Genomic DNA, 14,359 nt, shown 5'->3' on the forward strand with positions numbered 1-14,359 from the left:
ATGTTGGAAGAAGTCACGTTTATGAAAGCAACACCATTGTTTGAAACACTGGTCTAACATATTTATAAAAATGCTTTAAGTTTTATAGGCTTTAGAACCTTCAGAGTGGCATACTGCATGAACATATGAATAAGGGCAGATTGACAGAGAGGAAAAGAACTCCCCACTTCAATTAATTTGCCCTACCTCTGAACATCACAATAAATACCCAGTCAAAGTCAATTGCCCAAAAGAGGTAAAGATTGATTTGGGAAAGAAAATGTGAATTATTTTCACAAGAATCCCAAGGCAACCAAAATTAGTTCAGAAGATCAGGATGGACAGAATTCCTTTTAGTGCCTATCTGCTAAACTAACAAATGATGATTACCTCATTCTAGATCATATCTAGCTTGAAGGAACAGCGGGTTAGTACTGTGGGAAGAACAGCTTGGTGTTCCAGAGGGCCTCTGCTCGTTTGAAAAAAAAACACCTCCTCTCAATATCCAGTTCCAGCAAACTAAAATCATGATTTCCTGTCCTAACTAATCCAACCAGAACAAACCGTCAACTGGAACACAATAGCCATCCTTCATAACGTTGTTATATGTAAATAGATGATCTCCGAGCCTTCTCAAAAGTGTAAGTAAGATACCAAGGCCTAAAAAGTACTTGGCTGAAAGTAGCTTGACCCAGGATTATCTTGTTTGCTCTTCACCTTTTCCAAAATCAGCTGATCGCCCACAATCAGCAGTAAGGAATTAGTCATAGGCTTCAGAATTCCAACTGTCCACAAGGCTGATTGCATTTTCCAGTGAACAGCTAACACTTCCTGGCTACTTCCAAGATGAGCTCAAGTCTGAAAGCAACGTACGAACAAATGAAAGCCAATAACTGAAAATTCGGATTATTTTTTAATCGATTAATATTCTGAATCAGATTAAATTAAGGCACTAGAGATTTAAAAGGACAGCGAAAAAAAATTAATTGAAGGGGCCAAATCTGGACGTGCTGAGTTCTGACCAAGCTTTGTACAAGGGCAAAATCGTTTTCCTGTGCTCACAGTCGATGTTCCTAGTGGACCTCAGCAACCTAGAAATCATTTCACAACAACTTTATGCTCTAAGGGCCTCAGATCTCCTCGGACTCAAACCGGCACATGAGATCCCAGCATCAGTTCTGCATTCATGTTTCGATTTACATGTCTTGTATGCACCCCCACCCCATGCATTCCAGGATTCAGGGGAGGCCTCCATTGGCTGTGTTCACTGTGACATTAGAATAGAATAGAACAGCACATTACAGACCCTTCGGCCCACAATGTTGTGCCGACCCTCAAACCCTGCCTCCCATATAACCCCCCCACCTTACATTCCTCCATATACCTGTCCAGTAGTCTCTTAAACTTCACTAGTGTATCTGCCTCCACCACTGACTCAGGCAGTGCATTCCACACACCAACCACTCTCTCAGTGAAAAATGTGAAGTGGCTCTTGTGCTGTTTCCAGCCTCTGATTGGAGAAATTCCTAATTTTGCCAGGCTTCCTGACTTCTCCCTGAATGTCAAGCAACTATCTATTTGGGTGCTTGGCACTGCAACTTGCTAAGTATTAGTCTGGAGCACCCTCCCAGATCAAGATCAGTAGCAGCATAATGTCATCAACATGGTTGTAGAACTTTAAGCAGCAGCACAGTGTCTCAGCTAGTAGAGTCTTTGCCTCACAAATCTCGAGCTGTCTGTGTGGAGTTTACGTGCTTTCCCTGTGACTGTGTGGGCTTCCTCAATGTGCTCTGATGTTCTCCCAAATAGAAAGATTAAATGCAAGCAGGCTTTTTCCACTGAGGTTGGGTGAGACCAGAACTAAAGGTCAAAGTTTAAGGGTGAAAAGTGAAATACTTAAGGGGAATTGGGGGGGGGGGGGCGTTCTTCCCTCAGAAGGTGGTGCGAGTGTGGACCGAGTGGTGGATATGAGTTCAATTGCAACCATTTTAAGAAAAGTTTTGATAAGTTACATGAATGAGAGGGCTATGGGCTATGTACAAATTGATGGGACAAGGCAGGATTACAGTTTGGCATGGACAAGATGGGCCAAAGGGCATGCTTCTGTGCATGGTGCTCTATGACTCTTCCAAAAATGTGAAAATTGGTGGTTAATCAGCCACCAATCAGCCATATGTATAAATTATACAAACTTGAGATTCATCTGCTCACAGGCAGCCACAAGAACAAGAAACCCAAAAGAACCCAATAAACAAAGACTAACAAACACCCAATGCACAGAGGAAGAGGGGAAAAAACGCGAATCATGCAAACAATAGAAACAAGCAACAGCATCCCAAACCAAACTGAGTCCACAGGCCCGGAGCTTGAGACAGCTGGAGTAGGCCCACAGCCTCGGTCTCAGTTCATCATTTAGCAGGGCAAATCGGCATGAAGCTCCCAGACACAAAGCACATAGCAGCTGGGGCACAGCCTCAGCCTCAGCGCGAAGAGGAGCAGAGTAAAATGTCGCAGAGCAGAACTGACTCAACCCTCACCTCTGGTCCCAACACCCTACCTTTTCAGTCCGCCTGGCCCCTATTTAAATTGTCCAATCACCTGGACCCTGCCACAACGATACGCTCTGGGCCACCTCCAGCCTGTACTCAGACTTTCCAAATTGGCATGGTGCTTAGATGGATCGAACCTTGCTCTCCGTTTAGGTGGGCAGGATCCGAAACAACTTTGCTTCAGTCTTTCTCCGCTCCACTTGTTCCAACTTTGCCCCAAGGTTCCAACATTGCCACTTCTCTCCAGATTCTCCTGGAACATGCCTCCGCCTCATTCTGGCTTTGTCCCGCACCTGCATGCCTCGACACTCGGACCAGCCTCGCTTCAGCTCACCTCCGCATTGTTTGCGGTGATTGTTTACCACAATTTTCCACATAAAAAGTGTTATTAATAGGGTATTTAGTCGGAGTTCTTGCTTTTCAAAATGACCAGTAAGCTGTTGCCCATGTTGAGTAGTGCCATCTTAATCCAGGTGTTAGAATTTGAGGGAGTTGTTGGAATGTCTGGAGAACGCTATGGGCTTAGTGTGTATGGTCAGTGTGAAGTCAGTGTTCTGAGGAGCCCTTTTCCATGCTGTATGACTCTATGAAAATATTGTCCCAATAGCCACATCTAGATCATAAACAAAGCTTCTGTTGTGATTAGGCCTCTATGATAACACCAGTGAAGATAGTGTTCCCACATCATTAATTTATCTTGCCAAAAACATTTAGCAAGTATAAAGTGTGCTGCACTCTAATTTTGATGTGGGGGATCAGCTAAAGCAAGCTTCCCTTCCCCATGTACCCTGGGGCACTGAAGAGCAAATGGGCAGGTGTGGTGGTCAATTGCTGCTTGTTCTTTCTTCCAGCCAATAAAAGCCTATATCTCGCCTCACGTCTCCGAGAGTTATTGATGGTGCATCAATTTTATTGGCTGGAAGAAAGAACAAGCAGCAATTGACCACCACACTACATCCTGGAGACTGAGACCGGGGCTGTGTCTCCAATCGCCTTTATACCGGGGTCCGTGGGAGGAGCCACGGTCAGTGGGAGGAGCCACAGGAGCAGTCAGCAAGGGGGCGTGTCCAGACAGGTATATGTAGTTCACCACAGCAGGTGACCAAAAGAAGTAGCTCAATAGGAGGCAGTACAGCCTCAGTTCTTTTCCTCTGCTCACTAGATTTCATTTCTCATTGCTATAGAACACCTGTTCCAGAACATTACAAGACAGTACATGCCCTTTCACCCATCGTGTTGTGTTGACCTTTGAACCTGCTCTAAAATCAATCTAACCCTTCCCATATGGCCTTCCATCTTTCTTTTATCTGTCTATCTAAGAGTCTCTAAAAAGTCCCCAATCTACCTGCTCCACCTCAGTGCTTGACTGCACATTCCATGTGTCTACCACACTCTATGGTGAAACTTAACCTTTGACATCCCCACCCTATATTTTTCTCCAATCACCTTAAAATTATTTCCCTTTGTATTAGACATTTCTGCCCTGGGAAATAGTCTCTGGCTGTCCACTTGATCTATGGCTCTTATCGTCTTATAAACATTTATCAAGTCACCTCACATCTTCCTTCGTTCCATAGTGAAAAGCCCTAACTTGTTCAACTTTTCTTCAAAACACATGCTCTCTTAATCCAAGCAGCTTTCTGGTAAATCTCCTCTGAACCCACTCCAAAGCTTCCACACATCCTTCCTGTAACGAGGCGACCAGAACTCAACACAATACTCTAAGTGTAGATGTGCCTTTTCTCTCCTGCAGGCGTTTAGGTCACAGATCTCCATTGGTGAACTCGAGAGCGATGCACGTCCATCTCAAGCTCACAGCACCTTGGCTACTCGACGCTCCGCTGGCCGACAGGTAATGCGGAATATTTCAATTATTGCCTCAACGGAAAGTGGGATGTTACAAGCTGGGAGAACGCAAACAGTGAAGATAGATGGGCAGGAGAAGACCATATAGTCCATCAAATTTGCACCACGTCACAATGGACTTTTAAAGATGAGCTTTATTTGTCACATGTACACTGAAACGTGTTGTATGTATCAACTACCTGGGGGCAGTCAGCAACTGTTGCAATGCTTCAGACACCAATTGAGCGTGCCCACAACTTAATAACCTTATTCTGTATGTTTCTGAAATGTGGGAGCAAACTGGAATACCCAGAGGAAACCCATACTGTCATGGGGAGAGCTCTTTACAGACAGTGGCAGAAACTAAACACAAGCCACTGGCACTGTAATAGTGCAACCCCGTCACTCTGCACTCAGAGCTGAGTAACACCCTGGGCGAATAAAGGAGGAACTACTGTCGCAGGGACGTGGCTGGGGAACGAACCCAGGTGCAGGACACAGGCACTGAGGCAGAGTCATTAGGCATTAGCACCACTGCGAACAGAGAGCCAGTATCTCAGAGAGTCTTTATACAGAGACAAGGTTCACGTGGAGAATCCAGGAGATGGTGCAGAACTAAGAACTGCCAGTTCTAAATAACCACAAGACAAGATCACTCATACAGGAGCTGACCAACAAATTGGCAGTTCCTTGTTGTGTTTCCAGGGTTTTTATCCTGCAGTTACTGATGGGAAGCAGGTGTGTGTAATTTGCTGAATTGGGAACGATTGGAAATCAGGCCAGGGGGTTCGGGCCCAATTAAAGAGGTAATGGGGAATTGCCAGATGGGACCACGACAGATACCAGACAAGGAAAACACATGCACCATTGTTATTCGGCAGTCATACCACTGAATCCATTGAGTATTTTCTTGTTCTTTTGAAAAACAATCCCTCACTTTCTCTTTTTCCTAATTCCCTGGAATACTTCTCCCCTTCAACTGTGGATCTCCTTCATGTTTGATGATTACTGTCGAACCTGCTCCCGTCACTCCCTCAGGGCTGCGGTTTGGGAAGTAACCAATGAGAGTTTCCTTTCAGAGAAGGATCAATTAATTGTGACGTTTGCTGCCACTTGCAGCATTTAGATTCACCGTGTGTTACTGACAAATATACTCAGTGGCCACTTTATTAGATACCCATGGTCTCTTGTTTGTAAATATCTAATCAGCCAATCACATCATAGCAACTCAATGTATAAAAGCACGTAGACATGGCCAAGGGGTTCAGTTGTTGTTCGGACCAAACATGAGAATGGGGAGGAAAAGTGACTTTGATGTGGAATGATTGTTGGTGCCAGACAGGGTGGTTTGAGTACCTCAGAAACTGTTGATCTCTTGGGATTTTCATGCACAACAATGTCAGGAGTTTATAGAGAATGGTGGGAAAAAGAAAAAAATTTTCAGCAGTTCTGATTGTTAATGAGAGAGGTCAGAGGAGAATGGCCAGACTGGTTCAAGCTGACAGGAAGACGACAGTAACTCAGATGTCCTTGTCTTACTACAGTGGCATAAAAGTCTTAGGCACATATACAGAATATAGCTAGGATGCTTAAGACTTTAGAACAGTACTGTAGTAATTTTATATATTGGACTGTACTGCTGCCACAAACAAAAGTTTATGACATATGTGAGTGATGATAAACTTGATTCTGATATGAGTCTCTATTGTGGACTGAGAGTGGGAAGGGGGCAGGGAGAGGGGAATCATGGTTGGGAAAAGGAGAAGGGAGAGGGGAAGGCACCAGAGAGACATTCGGAAGTGATCAATTAACCAATTGTTTGGAATCAAATTCTCTTGCCCGGTGTCTCAGGGCTGGGTGTGTCTGCATCCACACCACTGCCCCCTTCCCAACCCTGGCACTCCTTCTCTGCCACCTGCCCCACACCCCTTCTGCAGGGCTGCACCCTCGCCATTCCCAACGGGTTTGCTCCCCGCCAGATTTACTCATTCTCCGCTCCACGTTGACAAATACAAAAATACAGTACTGTTCAAAAGCCTTAGGTATATGTATGTATATATATTCGTGTGTGTGTGTGTGTGTGTGTGTGTGTGTGTGTGTGTGTGTGTGTGTGTGTGTATATATATATGTGTGTGTACATATATATATATATATGTGTGTGTGTTTATGTACATATATATATAGCTAGAGTTTTGCACAGTTCAGCAGAGTAGTTGCTTTTAAATCTATTGAGGTGTTGCAGAATCCTAGTGGAGGGTGGCTATCAGACAGGAAAGCTGTGACCAAGGTGAAAACTCAAGACCTTTTTAAAGGGTTGTTACAACCCTTTGAATGAGGCAAGCATGCCATCAATAAAATAAATGATCTCTTGTGCCACTCCCAAGTGGTGATCAGTTGCATTGAGTCAGGTGACTGCAGCCTCACTCTTTGATATATCCCTTCTTTACCTCTCCCGCATCCCCTCTGAAAACCAGAAAGTGATTCAGCAGAAAAGAGATTCAGGCAGATTGAACAGCAGGCACTGATACCCCCTCTGTGTCCAAAGTGCTGCACACTCATTTTCCACTTTCTACTGAGATTATGAATGCTGGTTCTGGAACAGAAATTGAAACAGATCAATTGATTATATTTCTTTTATCTTGACATTCGCAAAGTTTTCCAGAAAAGGAACAGAGCTAATATTAAGAGTGAGAGATGTTAAATAAGCCTAATATGAAAGCTAAAATTGAAGTCTCACAAAATGGTATGAAGGAAAGATGACAGACCTGGATTCAATTTTAACAATGCTTTCAATATAATTACTCCCAGAGCACATAGCTGTGAAGAGGCTAATTTCCTCAGCAGGGGATCAAAAATCAGGACTTAAAGATATCAGTAGAATGAATGAAAATGAGGAAATGTGGCATGGGTCTGGAAAACACTTATGAAGGGCAGAAATCTTCCTCACATTTAAGTAGTACCTGGACCAGCTCTTGAAGAGCCATGATAAAACCAACAAGATGGGCTGAAAAGCCTCATACTATGTCATAAATTTTCTGAGATTTTGCAGATACGTAAACTCGTTTCAAATGAGAATACTTTGACTGATGACCAAAGACTCTGTTTACTTTGCCTGGGTAAGGCAACCCTGTTAATGGGTAAAGTAGCGCAGTGACATAGCAGTTAGCATAACAGTATTACTGCAGTTCTAGTGGGGGGGTTCAATTCCCGCTGTTGCCTGTAAGGAGTTTGAACTTTCTCCCCATGACAGCATTGTGTTCCTCCGGGTGCTCTGGTTTCCTCCCACTTTCCAAAGACGCAAAGGTTCAGGCTAGTGAGTTGTTGGCTGGTACCGGAAGCGTAGTGACACTTGTGGGCTGCCCGGCTGATATGATTTGGCGCAAACGACGCATTTCACTATATATTTTGATGTATTTTACATGTGATACATAAAGCCAATTTAATCTTTATTTGCAAGCTCATTCGGAATGACCTTCCTTTACTCTGATCTCCCTATCAGTAAGGTACTTTAGTGACTCCAGTACTTCAGTGAAGTCCAAAGACTCCGGGCTTGAAATTACATTCTATATAAATTAGCATATAAAAGTTAAAAGCTTTCGTGTGTTTTTATTTTTAAAAGTTTAAAAGAACTGACCTTGTAATTTAAAATGATCCCTTTCAAGTTATATTTATCCATACTTACAGAATGCTGTTTTAAATCACGTGGCAAAGCACAAGCCCATCCTGCCCCATTCATCCCACCATCCTCTACCCCAGGTCATAACTCAGTCCCATGCCCCGTCCAGGCAGTGCTCCCATATCATAAAACACACCCTCAAGCCACATCACACCCATACCCCAAATCATAACTCAGTCCCATGCCCCGTCCAGGCAGTGCTCCCATATCATAAAACACACCCTCAAGCCACATCACACCCATACCCCAAATCATAACTCAGTCCCATGCCCCGTCCAGGCAGTGCTCCCATATCATAAAACACACCCTCAAGCCACATCACACCCATACCCCAAATCATAACTCAGTCCCATGCCCCGTCCAGGCAGTGCTCCCATATCATAAAACACACCCTCAAGCCACATCACACCCATACCCCAAATCATAACTCAGTCCCATGCCCCGTCCAGGCAGTGCTCCCATATCATAAAACACACCCTCAAGCCACATCACACCCATACCCCAAATCAGAAAGTCTTCTCCATCCCAAGTCACCCTCTTCCCACCTAGACTGCATGTCAATACGAGTATAAGACATAGGAGAAGAATTAGGCCATTTCACCCCGTGAGACTCTCCACCATTGATCGTGGCTGATTTACTTTCCCCCTCAACCCTGCTCTCCTGCCTTCTCCCTATAACTTTTGATGCCCTTATTAATCAAAAACCTATCAACCTCTACTTTAAATATATCCATTGACTTGGCCTCCGCAGCTATCTGTTGCAATGAATTCCACAGATTCACCACCACCTGGCCAAAGAAATTCCTCCTCATCTCTTTTCTTAAGGGACATCTTTGTATCCTGACTCCCCAGCAATTGGAAACATCCTCTCCACATCATTTCTATCTAGGCCTTTCAGTCTTCAATGTTTCACTATGAACATCCCCCACAACCTTCTAAACTCCAGTAAATACAGGGCCAGAGCCATCAAATGTTCTTCATATGTTAACCCTTTCATTCCCAGGATCAATTTTGTGAACCTCTTCCAGCCCTAATTTACCCAAATCACTGATATAGACCATTAGGCCATAAGACAAAGGAGCAGAATTAGGCCATTTGGCCCATCAAGTCTGCTCTGCCATTCAGTCATGGCTGATTTTTTTAATCTCCCAATGGGATCAGCTGCCTACCCACACCCCATTCCCTATTCCCAAGTTATCTTTCAATCAGATCAGCAGCCTACCCAAACTTGCGTTCTTCATCCCAAGTTATCTCCATCCTCCAAATTACTTCACCACCCAGAGGAAATGATTGAAACAGGTACATTAACAATATTTAAAAGAAACTTGGGCAGGAGAATGGATAGAAAATGTTTAGAGCAGGAGTTCCCAACCTTTTTATGCCATGGGACCTTACCATTAACCGAGAGATCTATGGCCCCAGGTTGGGAGCCCCTGGTTTAGAGGGATATGAGCCAAATGTAGGCAAACGGGACTAGCGTAAGATGGGGGGGTCTTGGTTAGCATGGACCAGTTGGGCCAAAGGGCCTGTATGACTGTATGAGGGCTCTGTCAGTTACACCCTCTCCTCAAAACATCCCACATCTGCTCCCTCTCTTTAGGCTGAGCCGACCTCTCTACAACATACTTGTTGCATTAAGCTCTGGAGATTTTCACATCTTCAAACTCCCTCGAGCATTCTTTGCATTTATTTTCAGGAAAAGGTTTCTGAGGACGAGCAGGATGAAGAAGAGGATGAGGTGGATGAAGCGGAGGAAGTTGAGGAGTTGCAGGAAATCAGTGCTGAAGAATACGAGCAATAGACAAAGATTAGAAAATCAGACATCTATCACTGATGGCTCCTCCATTCCCTTCCCAAGAATAGTTGTTTATCCAGAAAAACGTTTCTTTACACTGCTCTCCCACCATGTAATTCCAGTATTTCAAGTTCAAGTTGACTGTCATTTAACCATACACATATATACAGCAAAACGAGACATCGTTCCTCTATGTCAAGGTGAAAAACACAGTACATATAGTCACACACTGCACATATAGTTATGATCCAGTAAATAGAGTCACAAAATAATATTAATACAAATCCCTGAGTGGCATGGCCTGAAGCTTGACAGTTTGACATAAATTGTGAGGTGCCTGTTGATGTAAGACAGTATCATGTTATTGGCACTATCATAATGGAGCAAGCAGACATATAAATATGCAAAACAGCAGCAATAACAGCTTCAGGTTCCGTTGAGAATCTACAAAGCATTTTACATTATTAGTTTGTTTTGAAATACCAGTTTCCAAATTATTGTTTCTGAGAATCAGATGAGTGAATTGGATTTTTTACAAACCATTTGGTAAGGTAAAAATCAAAAGAAAGCCTGCAGATGATGTAAATTTGGAATAAAATCTGAAGATGCTGGAAACGCACAGCAGGCCAATCAGCATCTGTGGAGACCTCTGATGGTTTCCATAGTGTTTCTTTGTTTCATGACCGTCTGCAGGAGGAAGAATCTCAGGGCTCTGTACTGCATAAATATTTTGATAATAACTGTACTTTGAATTTTTGAATCTTTGAGAAGAGCAAAATTAAAGAGTTATTGGAACTGGTAAAGTGGAAAGACAAGTTTTAAGTTGCAAAGCAAGTGGGAGAGGCATGGATAGGACAAAGTGAATATCTGCAATAGACCAAGGCCAGGATAGCTGATGAGTTTTCCATGCTGACAGAACCATCTGGTTCAGAGGTTAATGAAGGAAGATAGAGATAAAAGAAGGAGCATGTTAGTGTTGTGAAATGCAGGTCAGAACAGTTGCTGAATCTGAAGCCAACGTGAGAATATTGGAAATGGCCAGGATGTTAACAAGTATCTGTGCAGCAAGAGACCAAGCTCATATTAAGAAAGAAGATACAGGTACTCGACAGAAGAGCTAGCCAGTTCTGATACAAATAGAAAATGCTACCTGACTAAAATTATTGAATTTGATATAGAATTCCAATATCTGCAATCTCCCAGATAGACGATGAAGTGTTATTCCTCAAACTTTGTTCTTCTTGTTGACTGGTATTGGAGGTCACAGACAGGTGGATCAGAGCAAGAGGGAATTAAAGTTGTAGCGTCTCTCTTGTGGACTAATCAGAAGTGTTCTGCAAAGTGGTCACCCAGATGGTATTTGGCTTTCTCGGACATGTTGTAAGTATTAAATGCATTTTTAACATTCTTATAGTAGTTTGATAAAACTGTTGACTGAGTTCTTAATAAACTATTGAAGAAAAGTAAGTGAATCACTTCTTCACCTGCTAGGACTGTTGGGGCATCTGGATGGTGGGAAAGAATGGGTTAAAAGAGAAGTGTATTATACTTCATATGGAGAGTGTTGTGTGAAGGAGTTTGGTTCATAGAGATGGAAAATCAGACCAGAGAGTCAAAAAGGGAATGGTGCAGCTGAAAGGGGGAAGAGTGGAAGATGTATCCAGTGGTGAAAGTATCTTAAAGGTGACAGGAAGCATGAAGAGAATCCATTGAAAATTGAGTCAGGTAGGGTAACATGACCCCAGCCAGCAGAAGAGCTGAAAGCGTATCTCATGTACATTTTGGAAACCAAATGGAGATTGGGACACTGCTTTGTGTAATGCCTTTGTTCAGTCCAGAAGAGTGGCTGTCACTATAATTCCCCACCCCAGTTCTATTCTGGTCTTTCTGCTGCTGGTCTCCAACACGATTCCAGCAAAGTCCAGCCTAACGTCAAGAAATATCAGTTCATTTTCCAATTAGATCCATTACAACTTACAAGACTTTGAGTTCACTGACTGCAGATTATCAATCTTCACAGCTTTATATGTTACATTTCCAGCATTCAGTTCCACCACTTCCTTATTTCATCCGCTGCTAATTATTTATTCATCTCTTCACAGATTGACATCTTGTTATCCACTCAAGGCCTTTACAAGCTTCTTTCACCACATCTATTATTCTTTTTGTAATATCTCCACACCCAGCCAATCAAAAACCTTGTTTTTGTTCACGTCTCTCCCCCCCACCGCCTCTGCACCTAACTCCAACCTTTCCCCGTTCTGGTGAAGGGTCATCAAGCTGAAACACAGCTTCTGTTCCTCTCTCTACAGAGGCTGCCTGATCTGCTGAACATTTCCAACATCTATGAGAAAGAGTAGCCAATGTTTCGAGCCAAAATCCTTCGGCAGGACTGTAAGTAAAAGCTGAAGAGTAGATTTAAAAGGTGAGGGTGGGGAGAGAGAAAAACCAGGTGGTAGGTGAAACCTGGAGGCGGGGGGATGAAGTAAAGAGCTGGGAAGCTGATTGGTGGAAGAGCCAGAAGGCCACCAATCCCTTTCACCAATCAGTTTCCCAGCTCTTTATTTCATCCCTCCCCCTCCAGGTTTCACCTCTCACCTGGTGGCTCTCTTAACCATCCCCACACCTTGTAAATCTACTCCCCGGCTTTTTTTCTCCAGTCCTGCCGAAGGGTTTTGGCCCAAAACGTCGACTGTACTCTTTTCCGTGGACACTGCCTGGCCAGCATTTTGTGTGTGTTGCTCTTATTCCCAGCATCTGCAGATTTTCTCTCGTTGATGATTTCCAAAATGTTCTGTTTTATTTCAGGCATCTGTTGTTATTTGCTTTTTCATAGAAAAAGATGGAGTATTTTATCCCTCCGGCAGTTGTGATATGTTTAATAAAGGTTCAGTTTGGTTCAAGTATTTGTTCGAGTCAAGTTCAAGTTCAACTTTAATTATCATTCATCCATACATGAACATAGGTAAATGAAACAGCGTTCCTCCAGGGACACAAGGCGACATACATTACCAACAGCACGTACCACACAGCACAAATAGCACATATGGTTATGAGTTCAGAAAAACACACAATCACACAGCAAAAAACATAAAAGTAACATAGACCTGAGTGACATGACTGTAGTCCAACTTGTTCTTCCGCCGAGCAAACACTGGAGGGCAGCACCAGTGGGAGGGCCAGTGCCCAACCCGGTACAGTTTCAGCACACCCCACAGAGGCTTCCCTACAGCGCCTCAGTGTCTCCTCTCCTGGGCGGCTGCTCCAGCCTAGTCCTCGCCACAACCGAGGCAATGCAGCAACCCCGCCAACGGTCCAACCAGTGATCCAGTGAACTGGACTCACAGTTCATTCTCTATCAGTGATTAGTCAGCCTCTCAACATTGTCCATATTTTTCCCTGTTCTTGGAATGCTCACTTACCCTTCATCAGAAGGTTCTTTGACTAAACAGAGAGGGGATACTGGGTTTGATTCACAGAGAGTCAAAAAAAATCAGAGAACAGGGAAAAAAGGCCCGTTGGCTCATCAAGTCTATGCTGACCATCAAACACCCATTTACTCCAGGACTACACTAATCTTCACATTTCCATCAACTCCCCCCTGGATTCTGCCCCCAAGATACACATTATGGGCAGCAGCCAATTAAACTACCAACCCAAATGCCTTTGGGATGGTGGGGGGGGGGGGGGGGGGGGGAGAGAAGCTGGAGAAAACCTTGGTTTGTTTTACTGTCATCAAACTGGGAAAGTGGGACAAGATCCCCCGTTTTTTGTGAACACCCAAAAGAGTTATGTCAATGTGGTCAACTGTATTGATTATTGAGTACCCCATCCCATCTCCTCTGTGATAAGCAGCCTTGGAGAGCTGCCAGCATTGTGTTCTCCTTCTGCAGGGCCCCTTGAGCATAGAAAACAAACAGGGAACTGAGGCAGCAGTCAGCTGGAGGAAACAAGTCCATCACAGCCACACTTTCCATCAGATGCACAAGAGTAGAGTGGCTGGTGTTTACTCTGCAACGCCGCTCAGAAGATCGCAAATGTTTAGTAGTCAGATGGAGTCTAATCTTTGTGTATTGAGAAAAGGGTAAGTCTCACAAAGCAAGGGCCATCTCTCTCTGCTGCCACAGCAGATGGATGATTATGCTAAAAGGGTACTGCTATCGATGTGGCAAGTAGTTTTATTTAGAACAACCTTCTGGCTTGACTGGTCAGAGCAAAGAAGAAATGCCCTATTTACTCGGAGTATTGTGTTCAGTTCTGGTCACCTCATTATAGGAAGGATGTGGAAGCTTTAGAGAGGGTGCAGGGGAGATTTACCAGGATGCCGCCCTGTTTAGATTACACTTCTGTACTGGATAAGATATTAAACATGTTGAATCTTGAATGTCATATGAGGAAAGGTTGAGCAAGCTGGGTCTCTCTTTGGAGCGAAAGAGGATGAGAAGTGACTTGATAGATGAAAAGAGGCAAAGATAGAGTGGACAGCCAGAGACGTTTTTCCCTAGGGTGGAAATG

General features: G+C 43.8%; 1 protein-coding gene across 1 annotated transcript in view; it reads left to right on the top strand.

Annotated features, from left to right (window-relative positions):
• The window catches only part of LOC140740830 (CBY1-interacting BAR domain-containing protein 2-like), a 40,857-nt gene extending 28,610 nt beyond the window's left edge, over positions 1 to 12,247 (top strand). Inside the window, exons 7-8 of the mRNA XM_073070371.1 lie at positions 4,282 to 4,380; positions 9,746 to 12,247. Coding sequence (XP_072926472.1) covers positions 4,282 to 4,380; positions 9,746 to 9,850 — 204 coding nt within the window. The 3' untranslated portion in view covers positions 9,851 to 12,247. The remainder of the gene's footprint in view (positions 1 to 4,281; positions 4,381 to 9,745) is intronic.
• Positions 12,248 to 14,359: the final 2,112 nt, after the last annotated feature.

Source organism: Hemitrygon akajei, chromosome 17 (assembly GCF_048418815.1).
Source record: "Hemitrygon akajei chromosome 17, sHemAka1.3, whole genome shotgun sequence".
NCBI classification, from domain to species: domain Eukaryota; kingdom Metazoa; phylum Chordata; class Chondrichthyes; order Myliobatiformes; family Dasyatidae; genus Hemitrygon; species Hemitrygon akajei.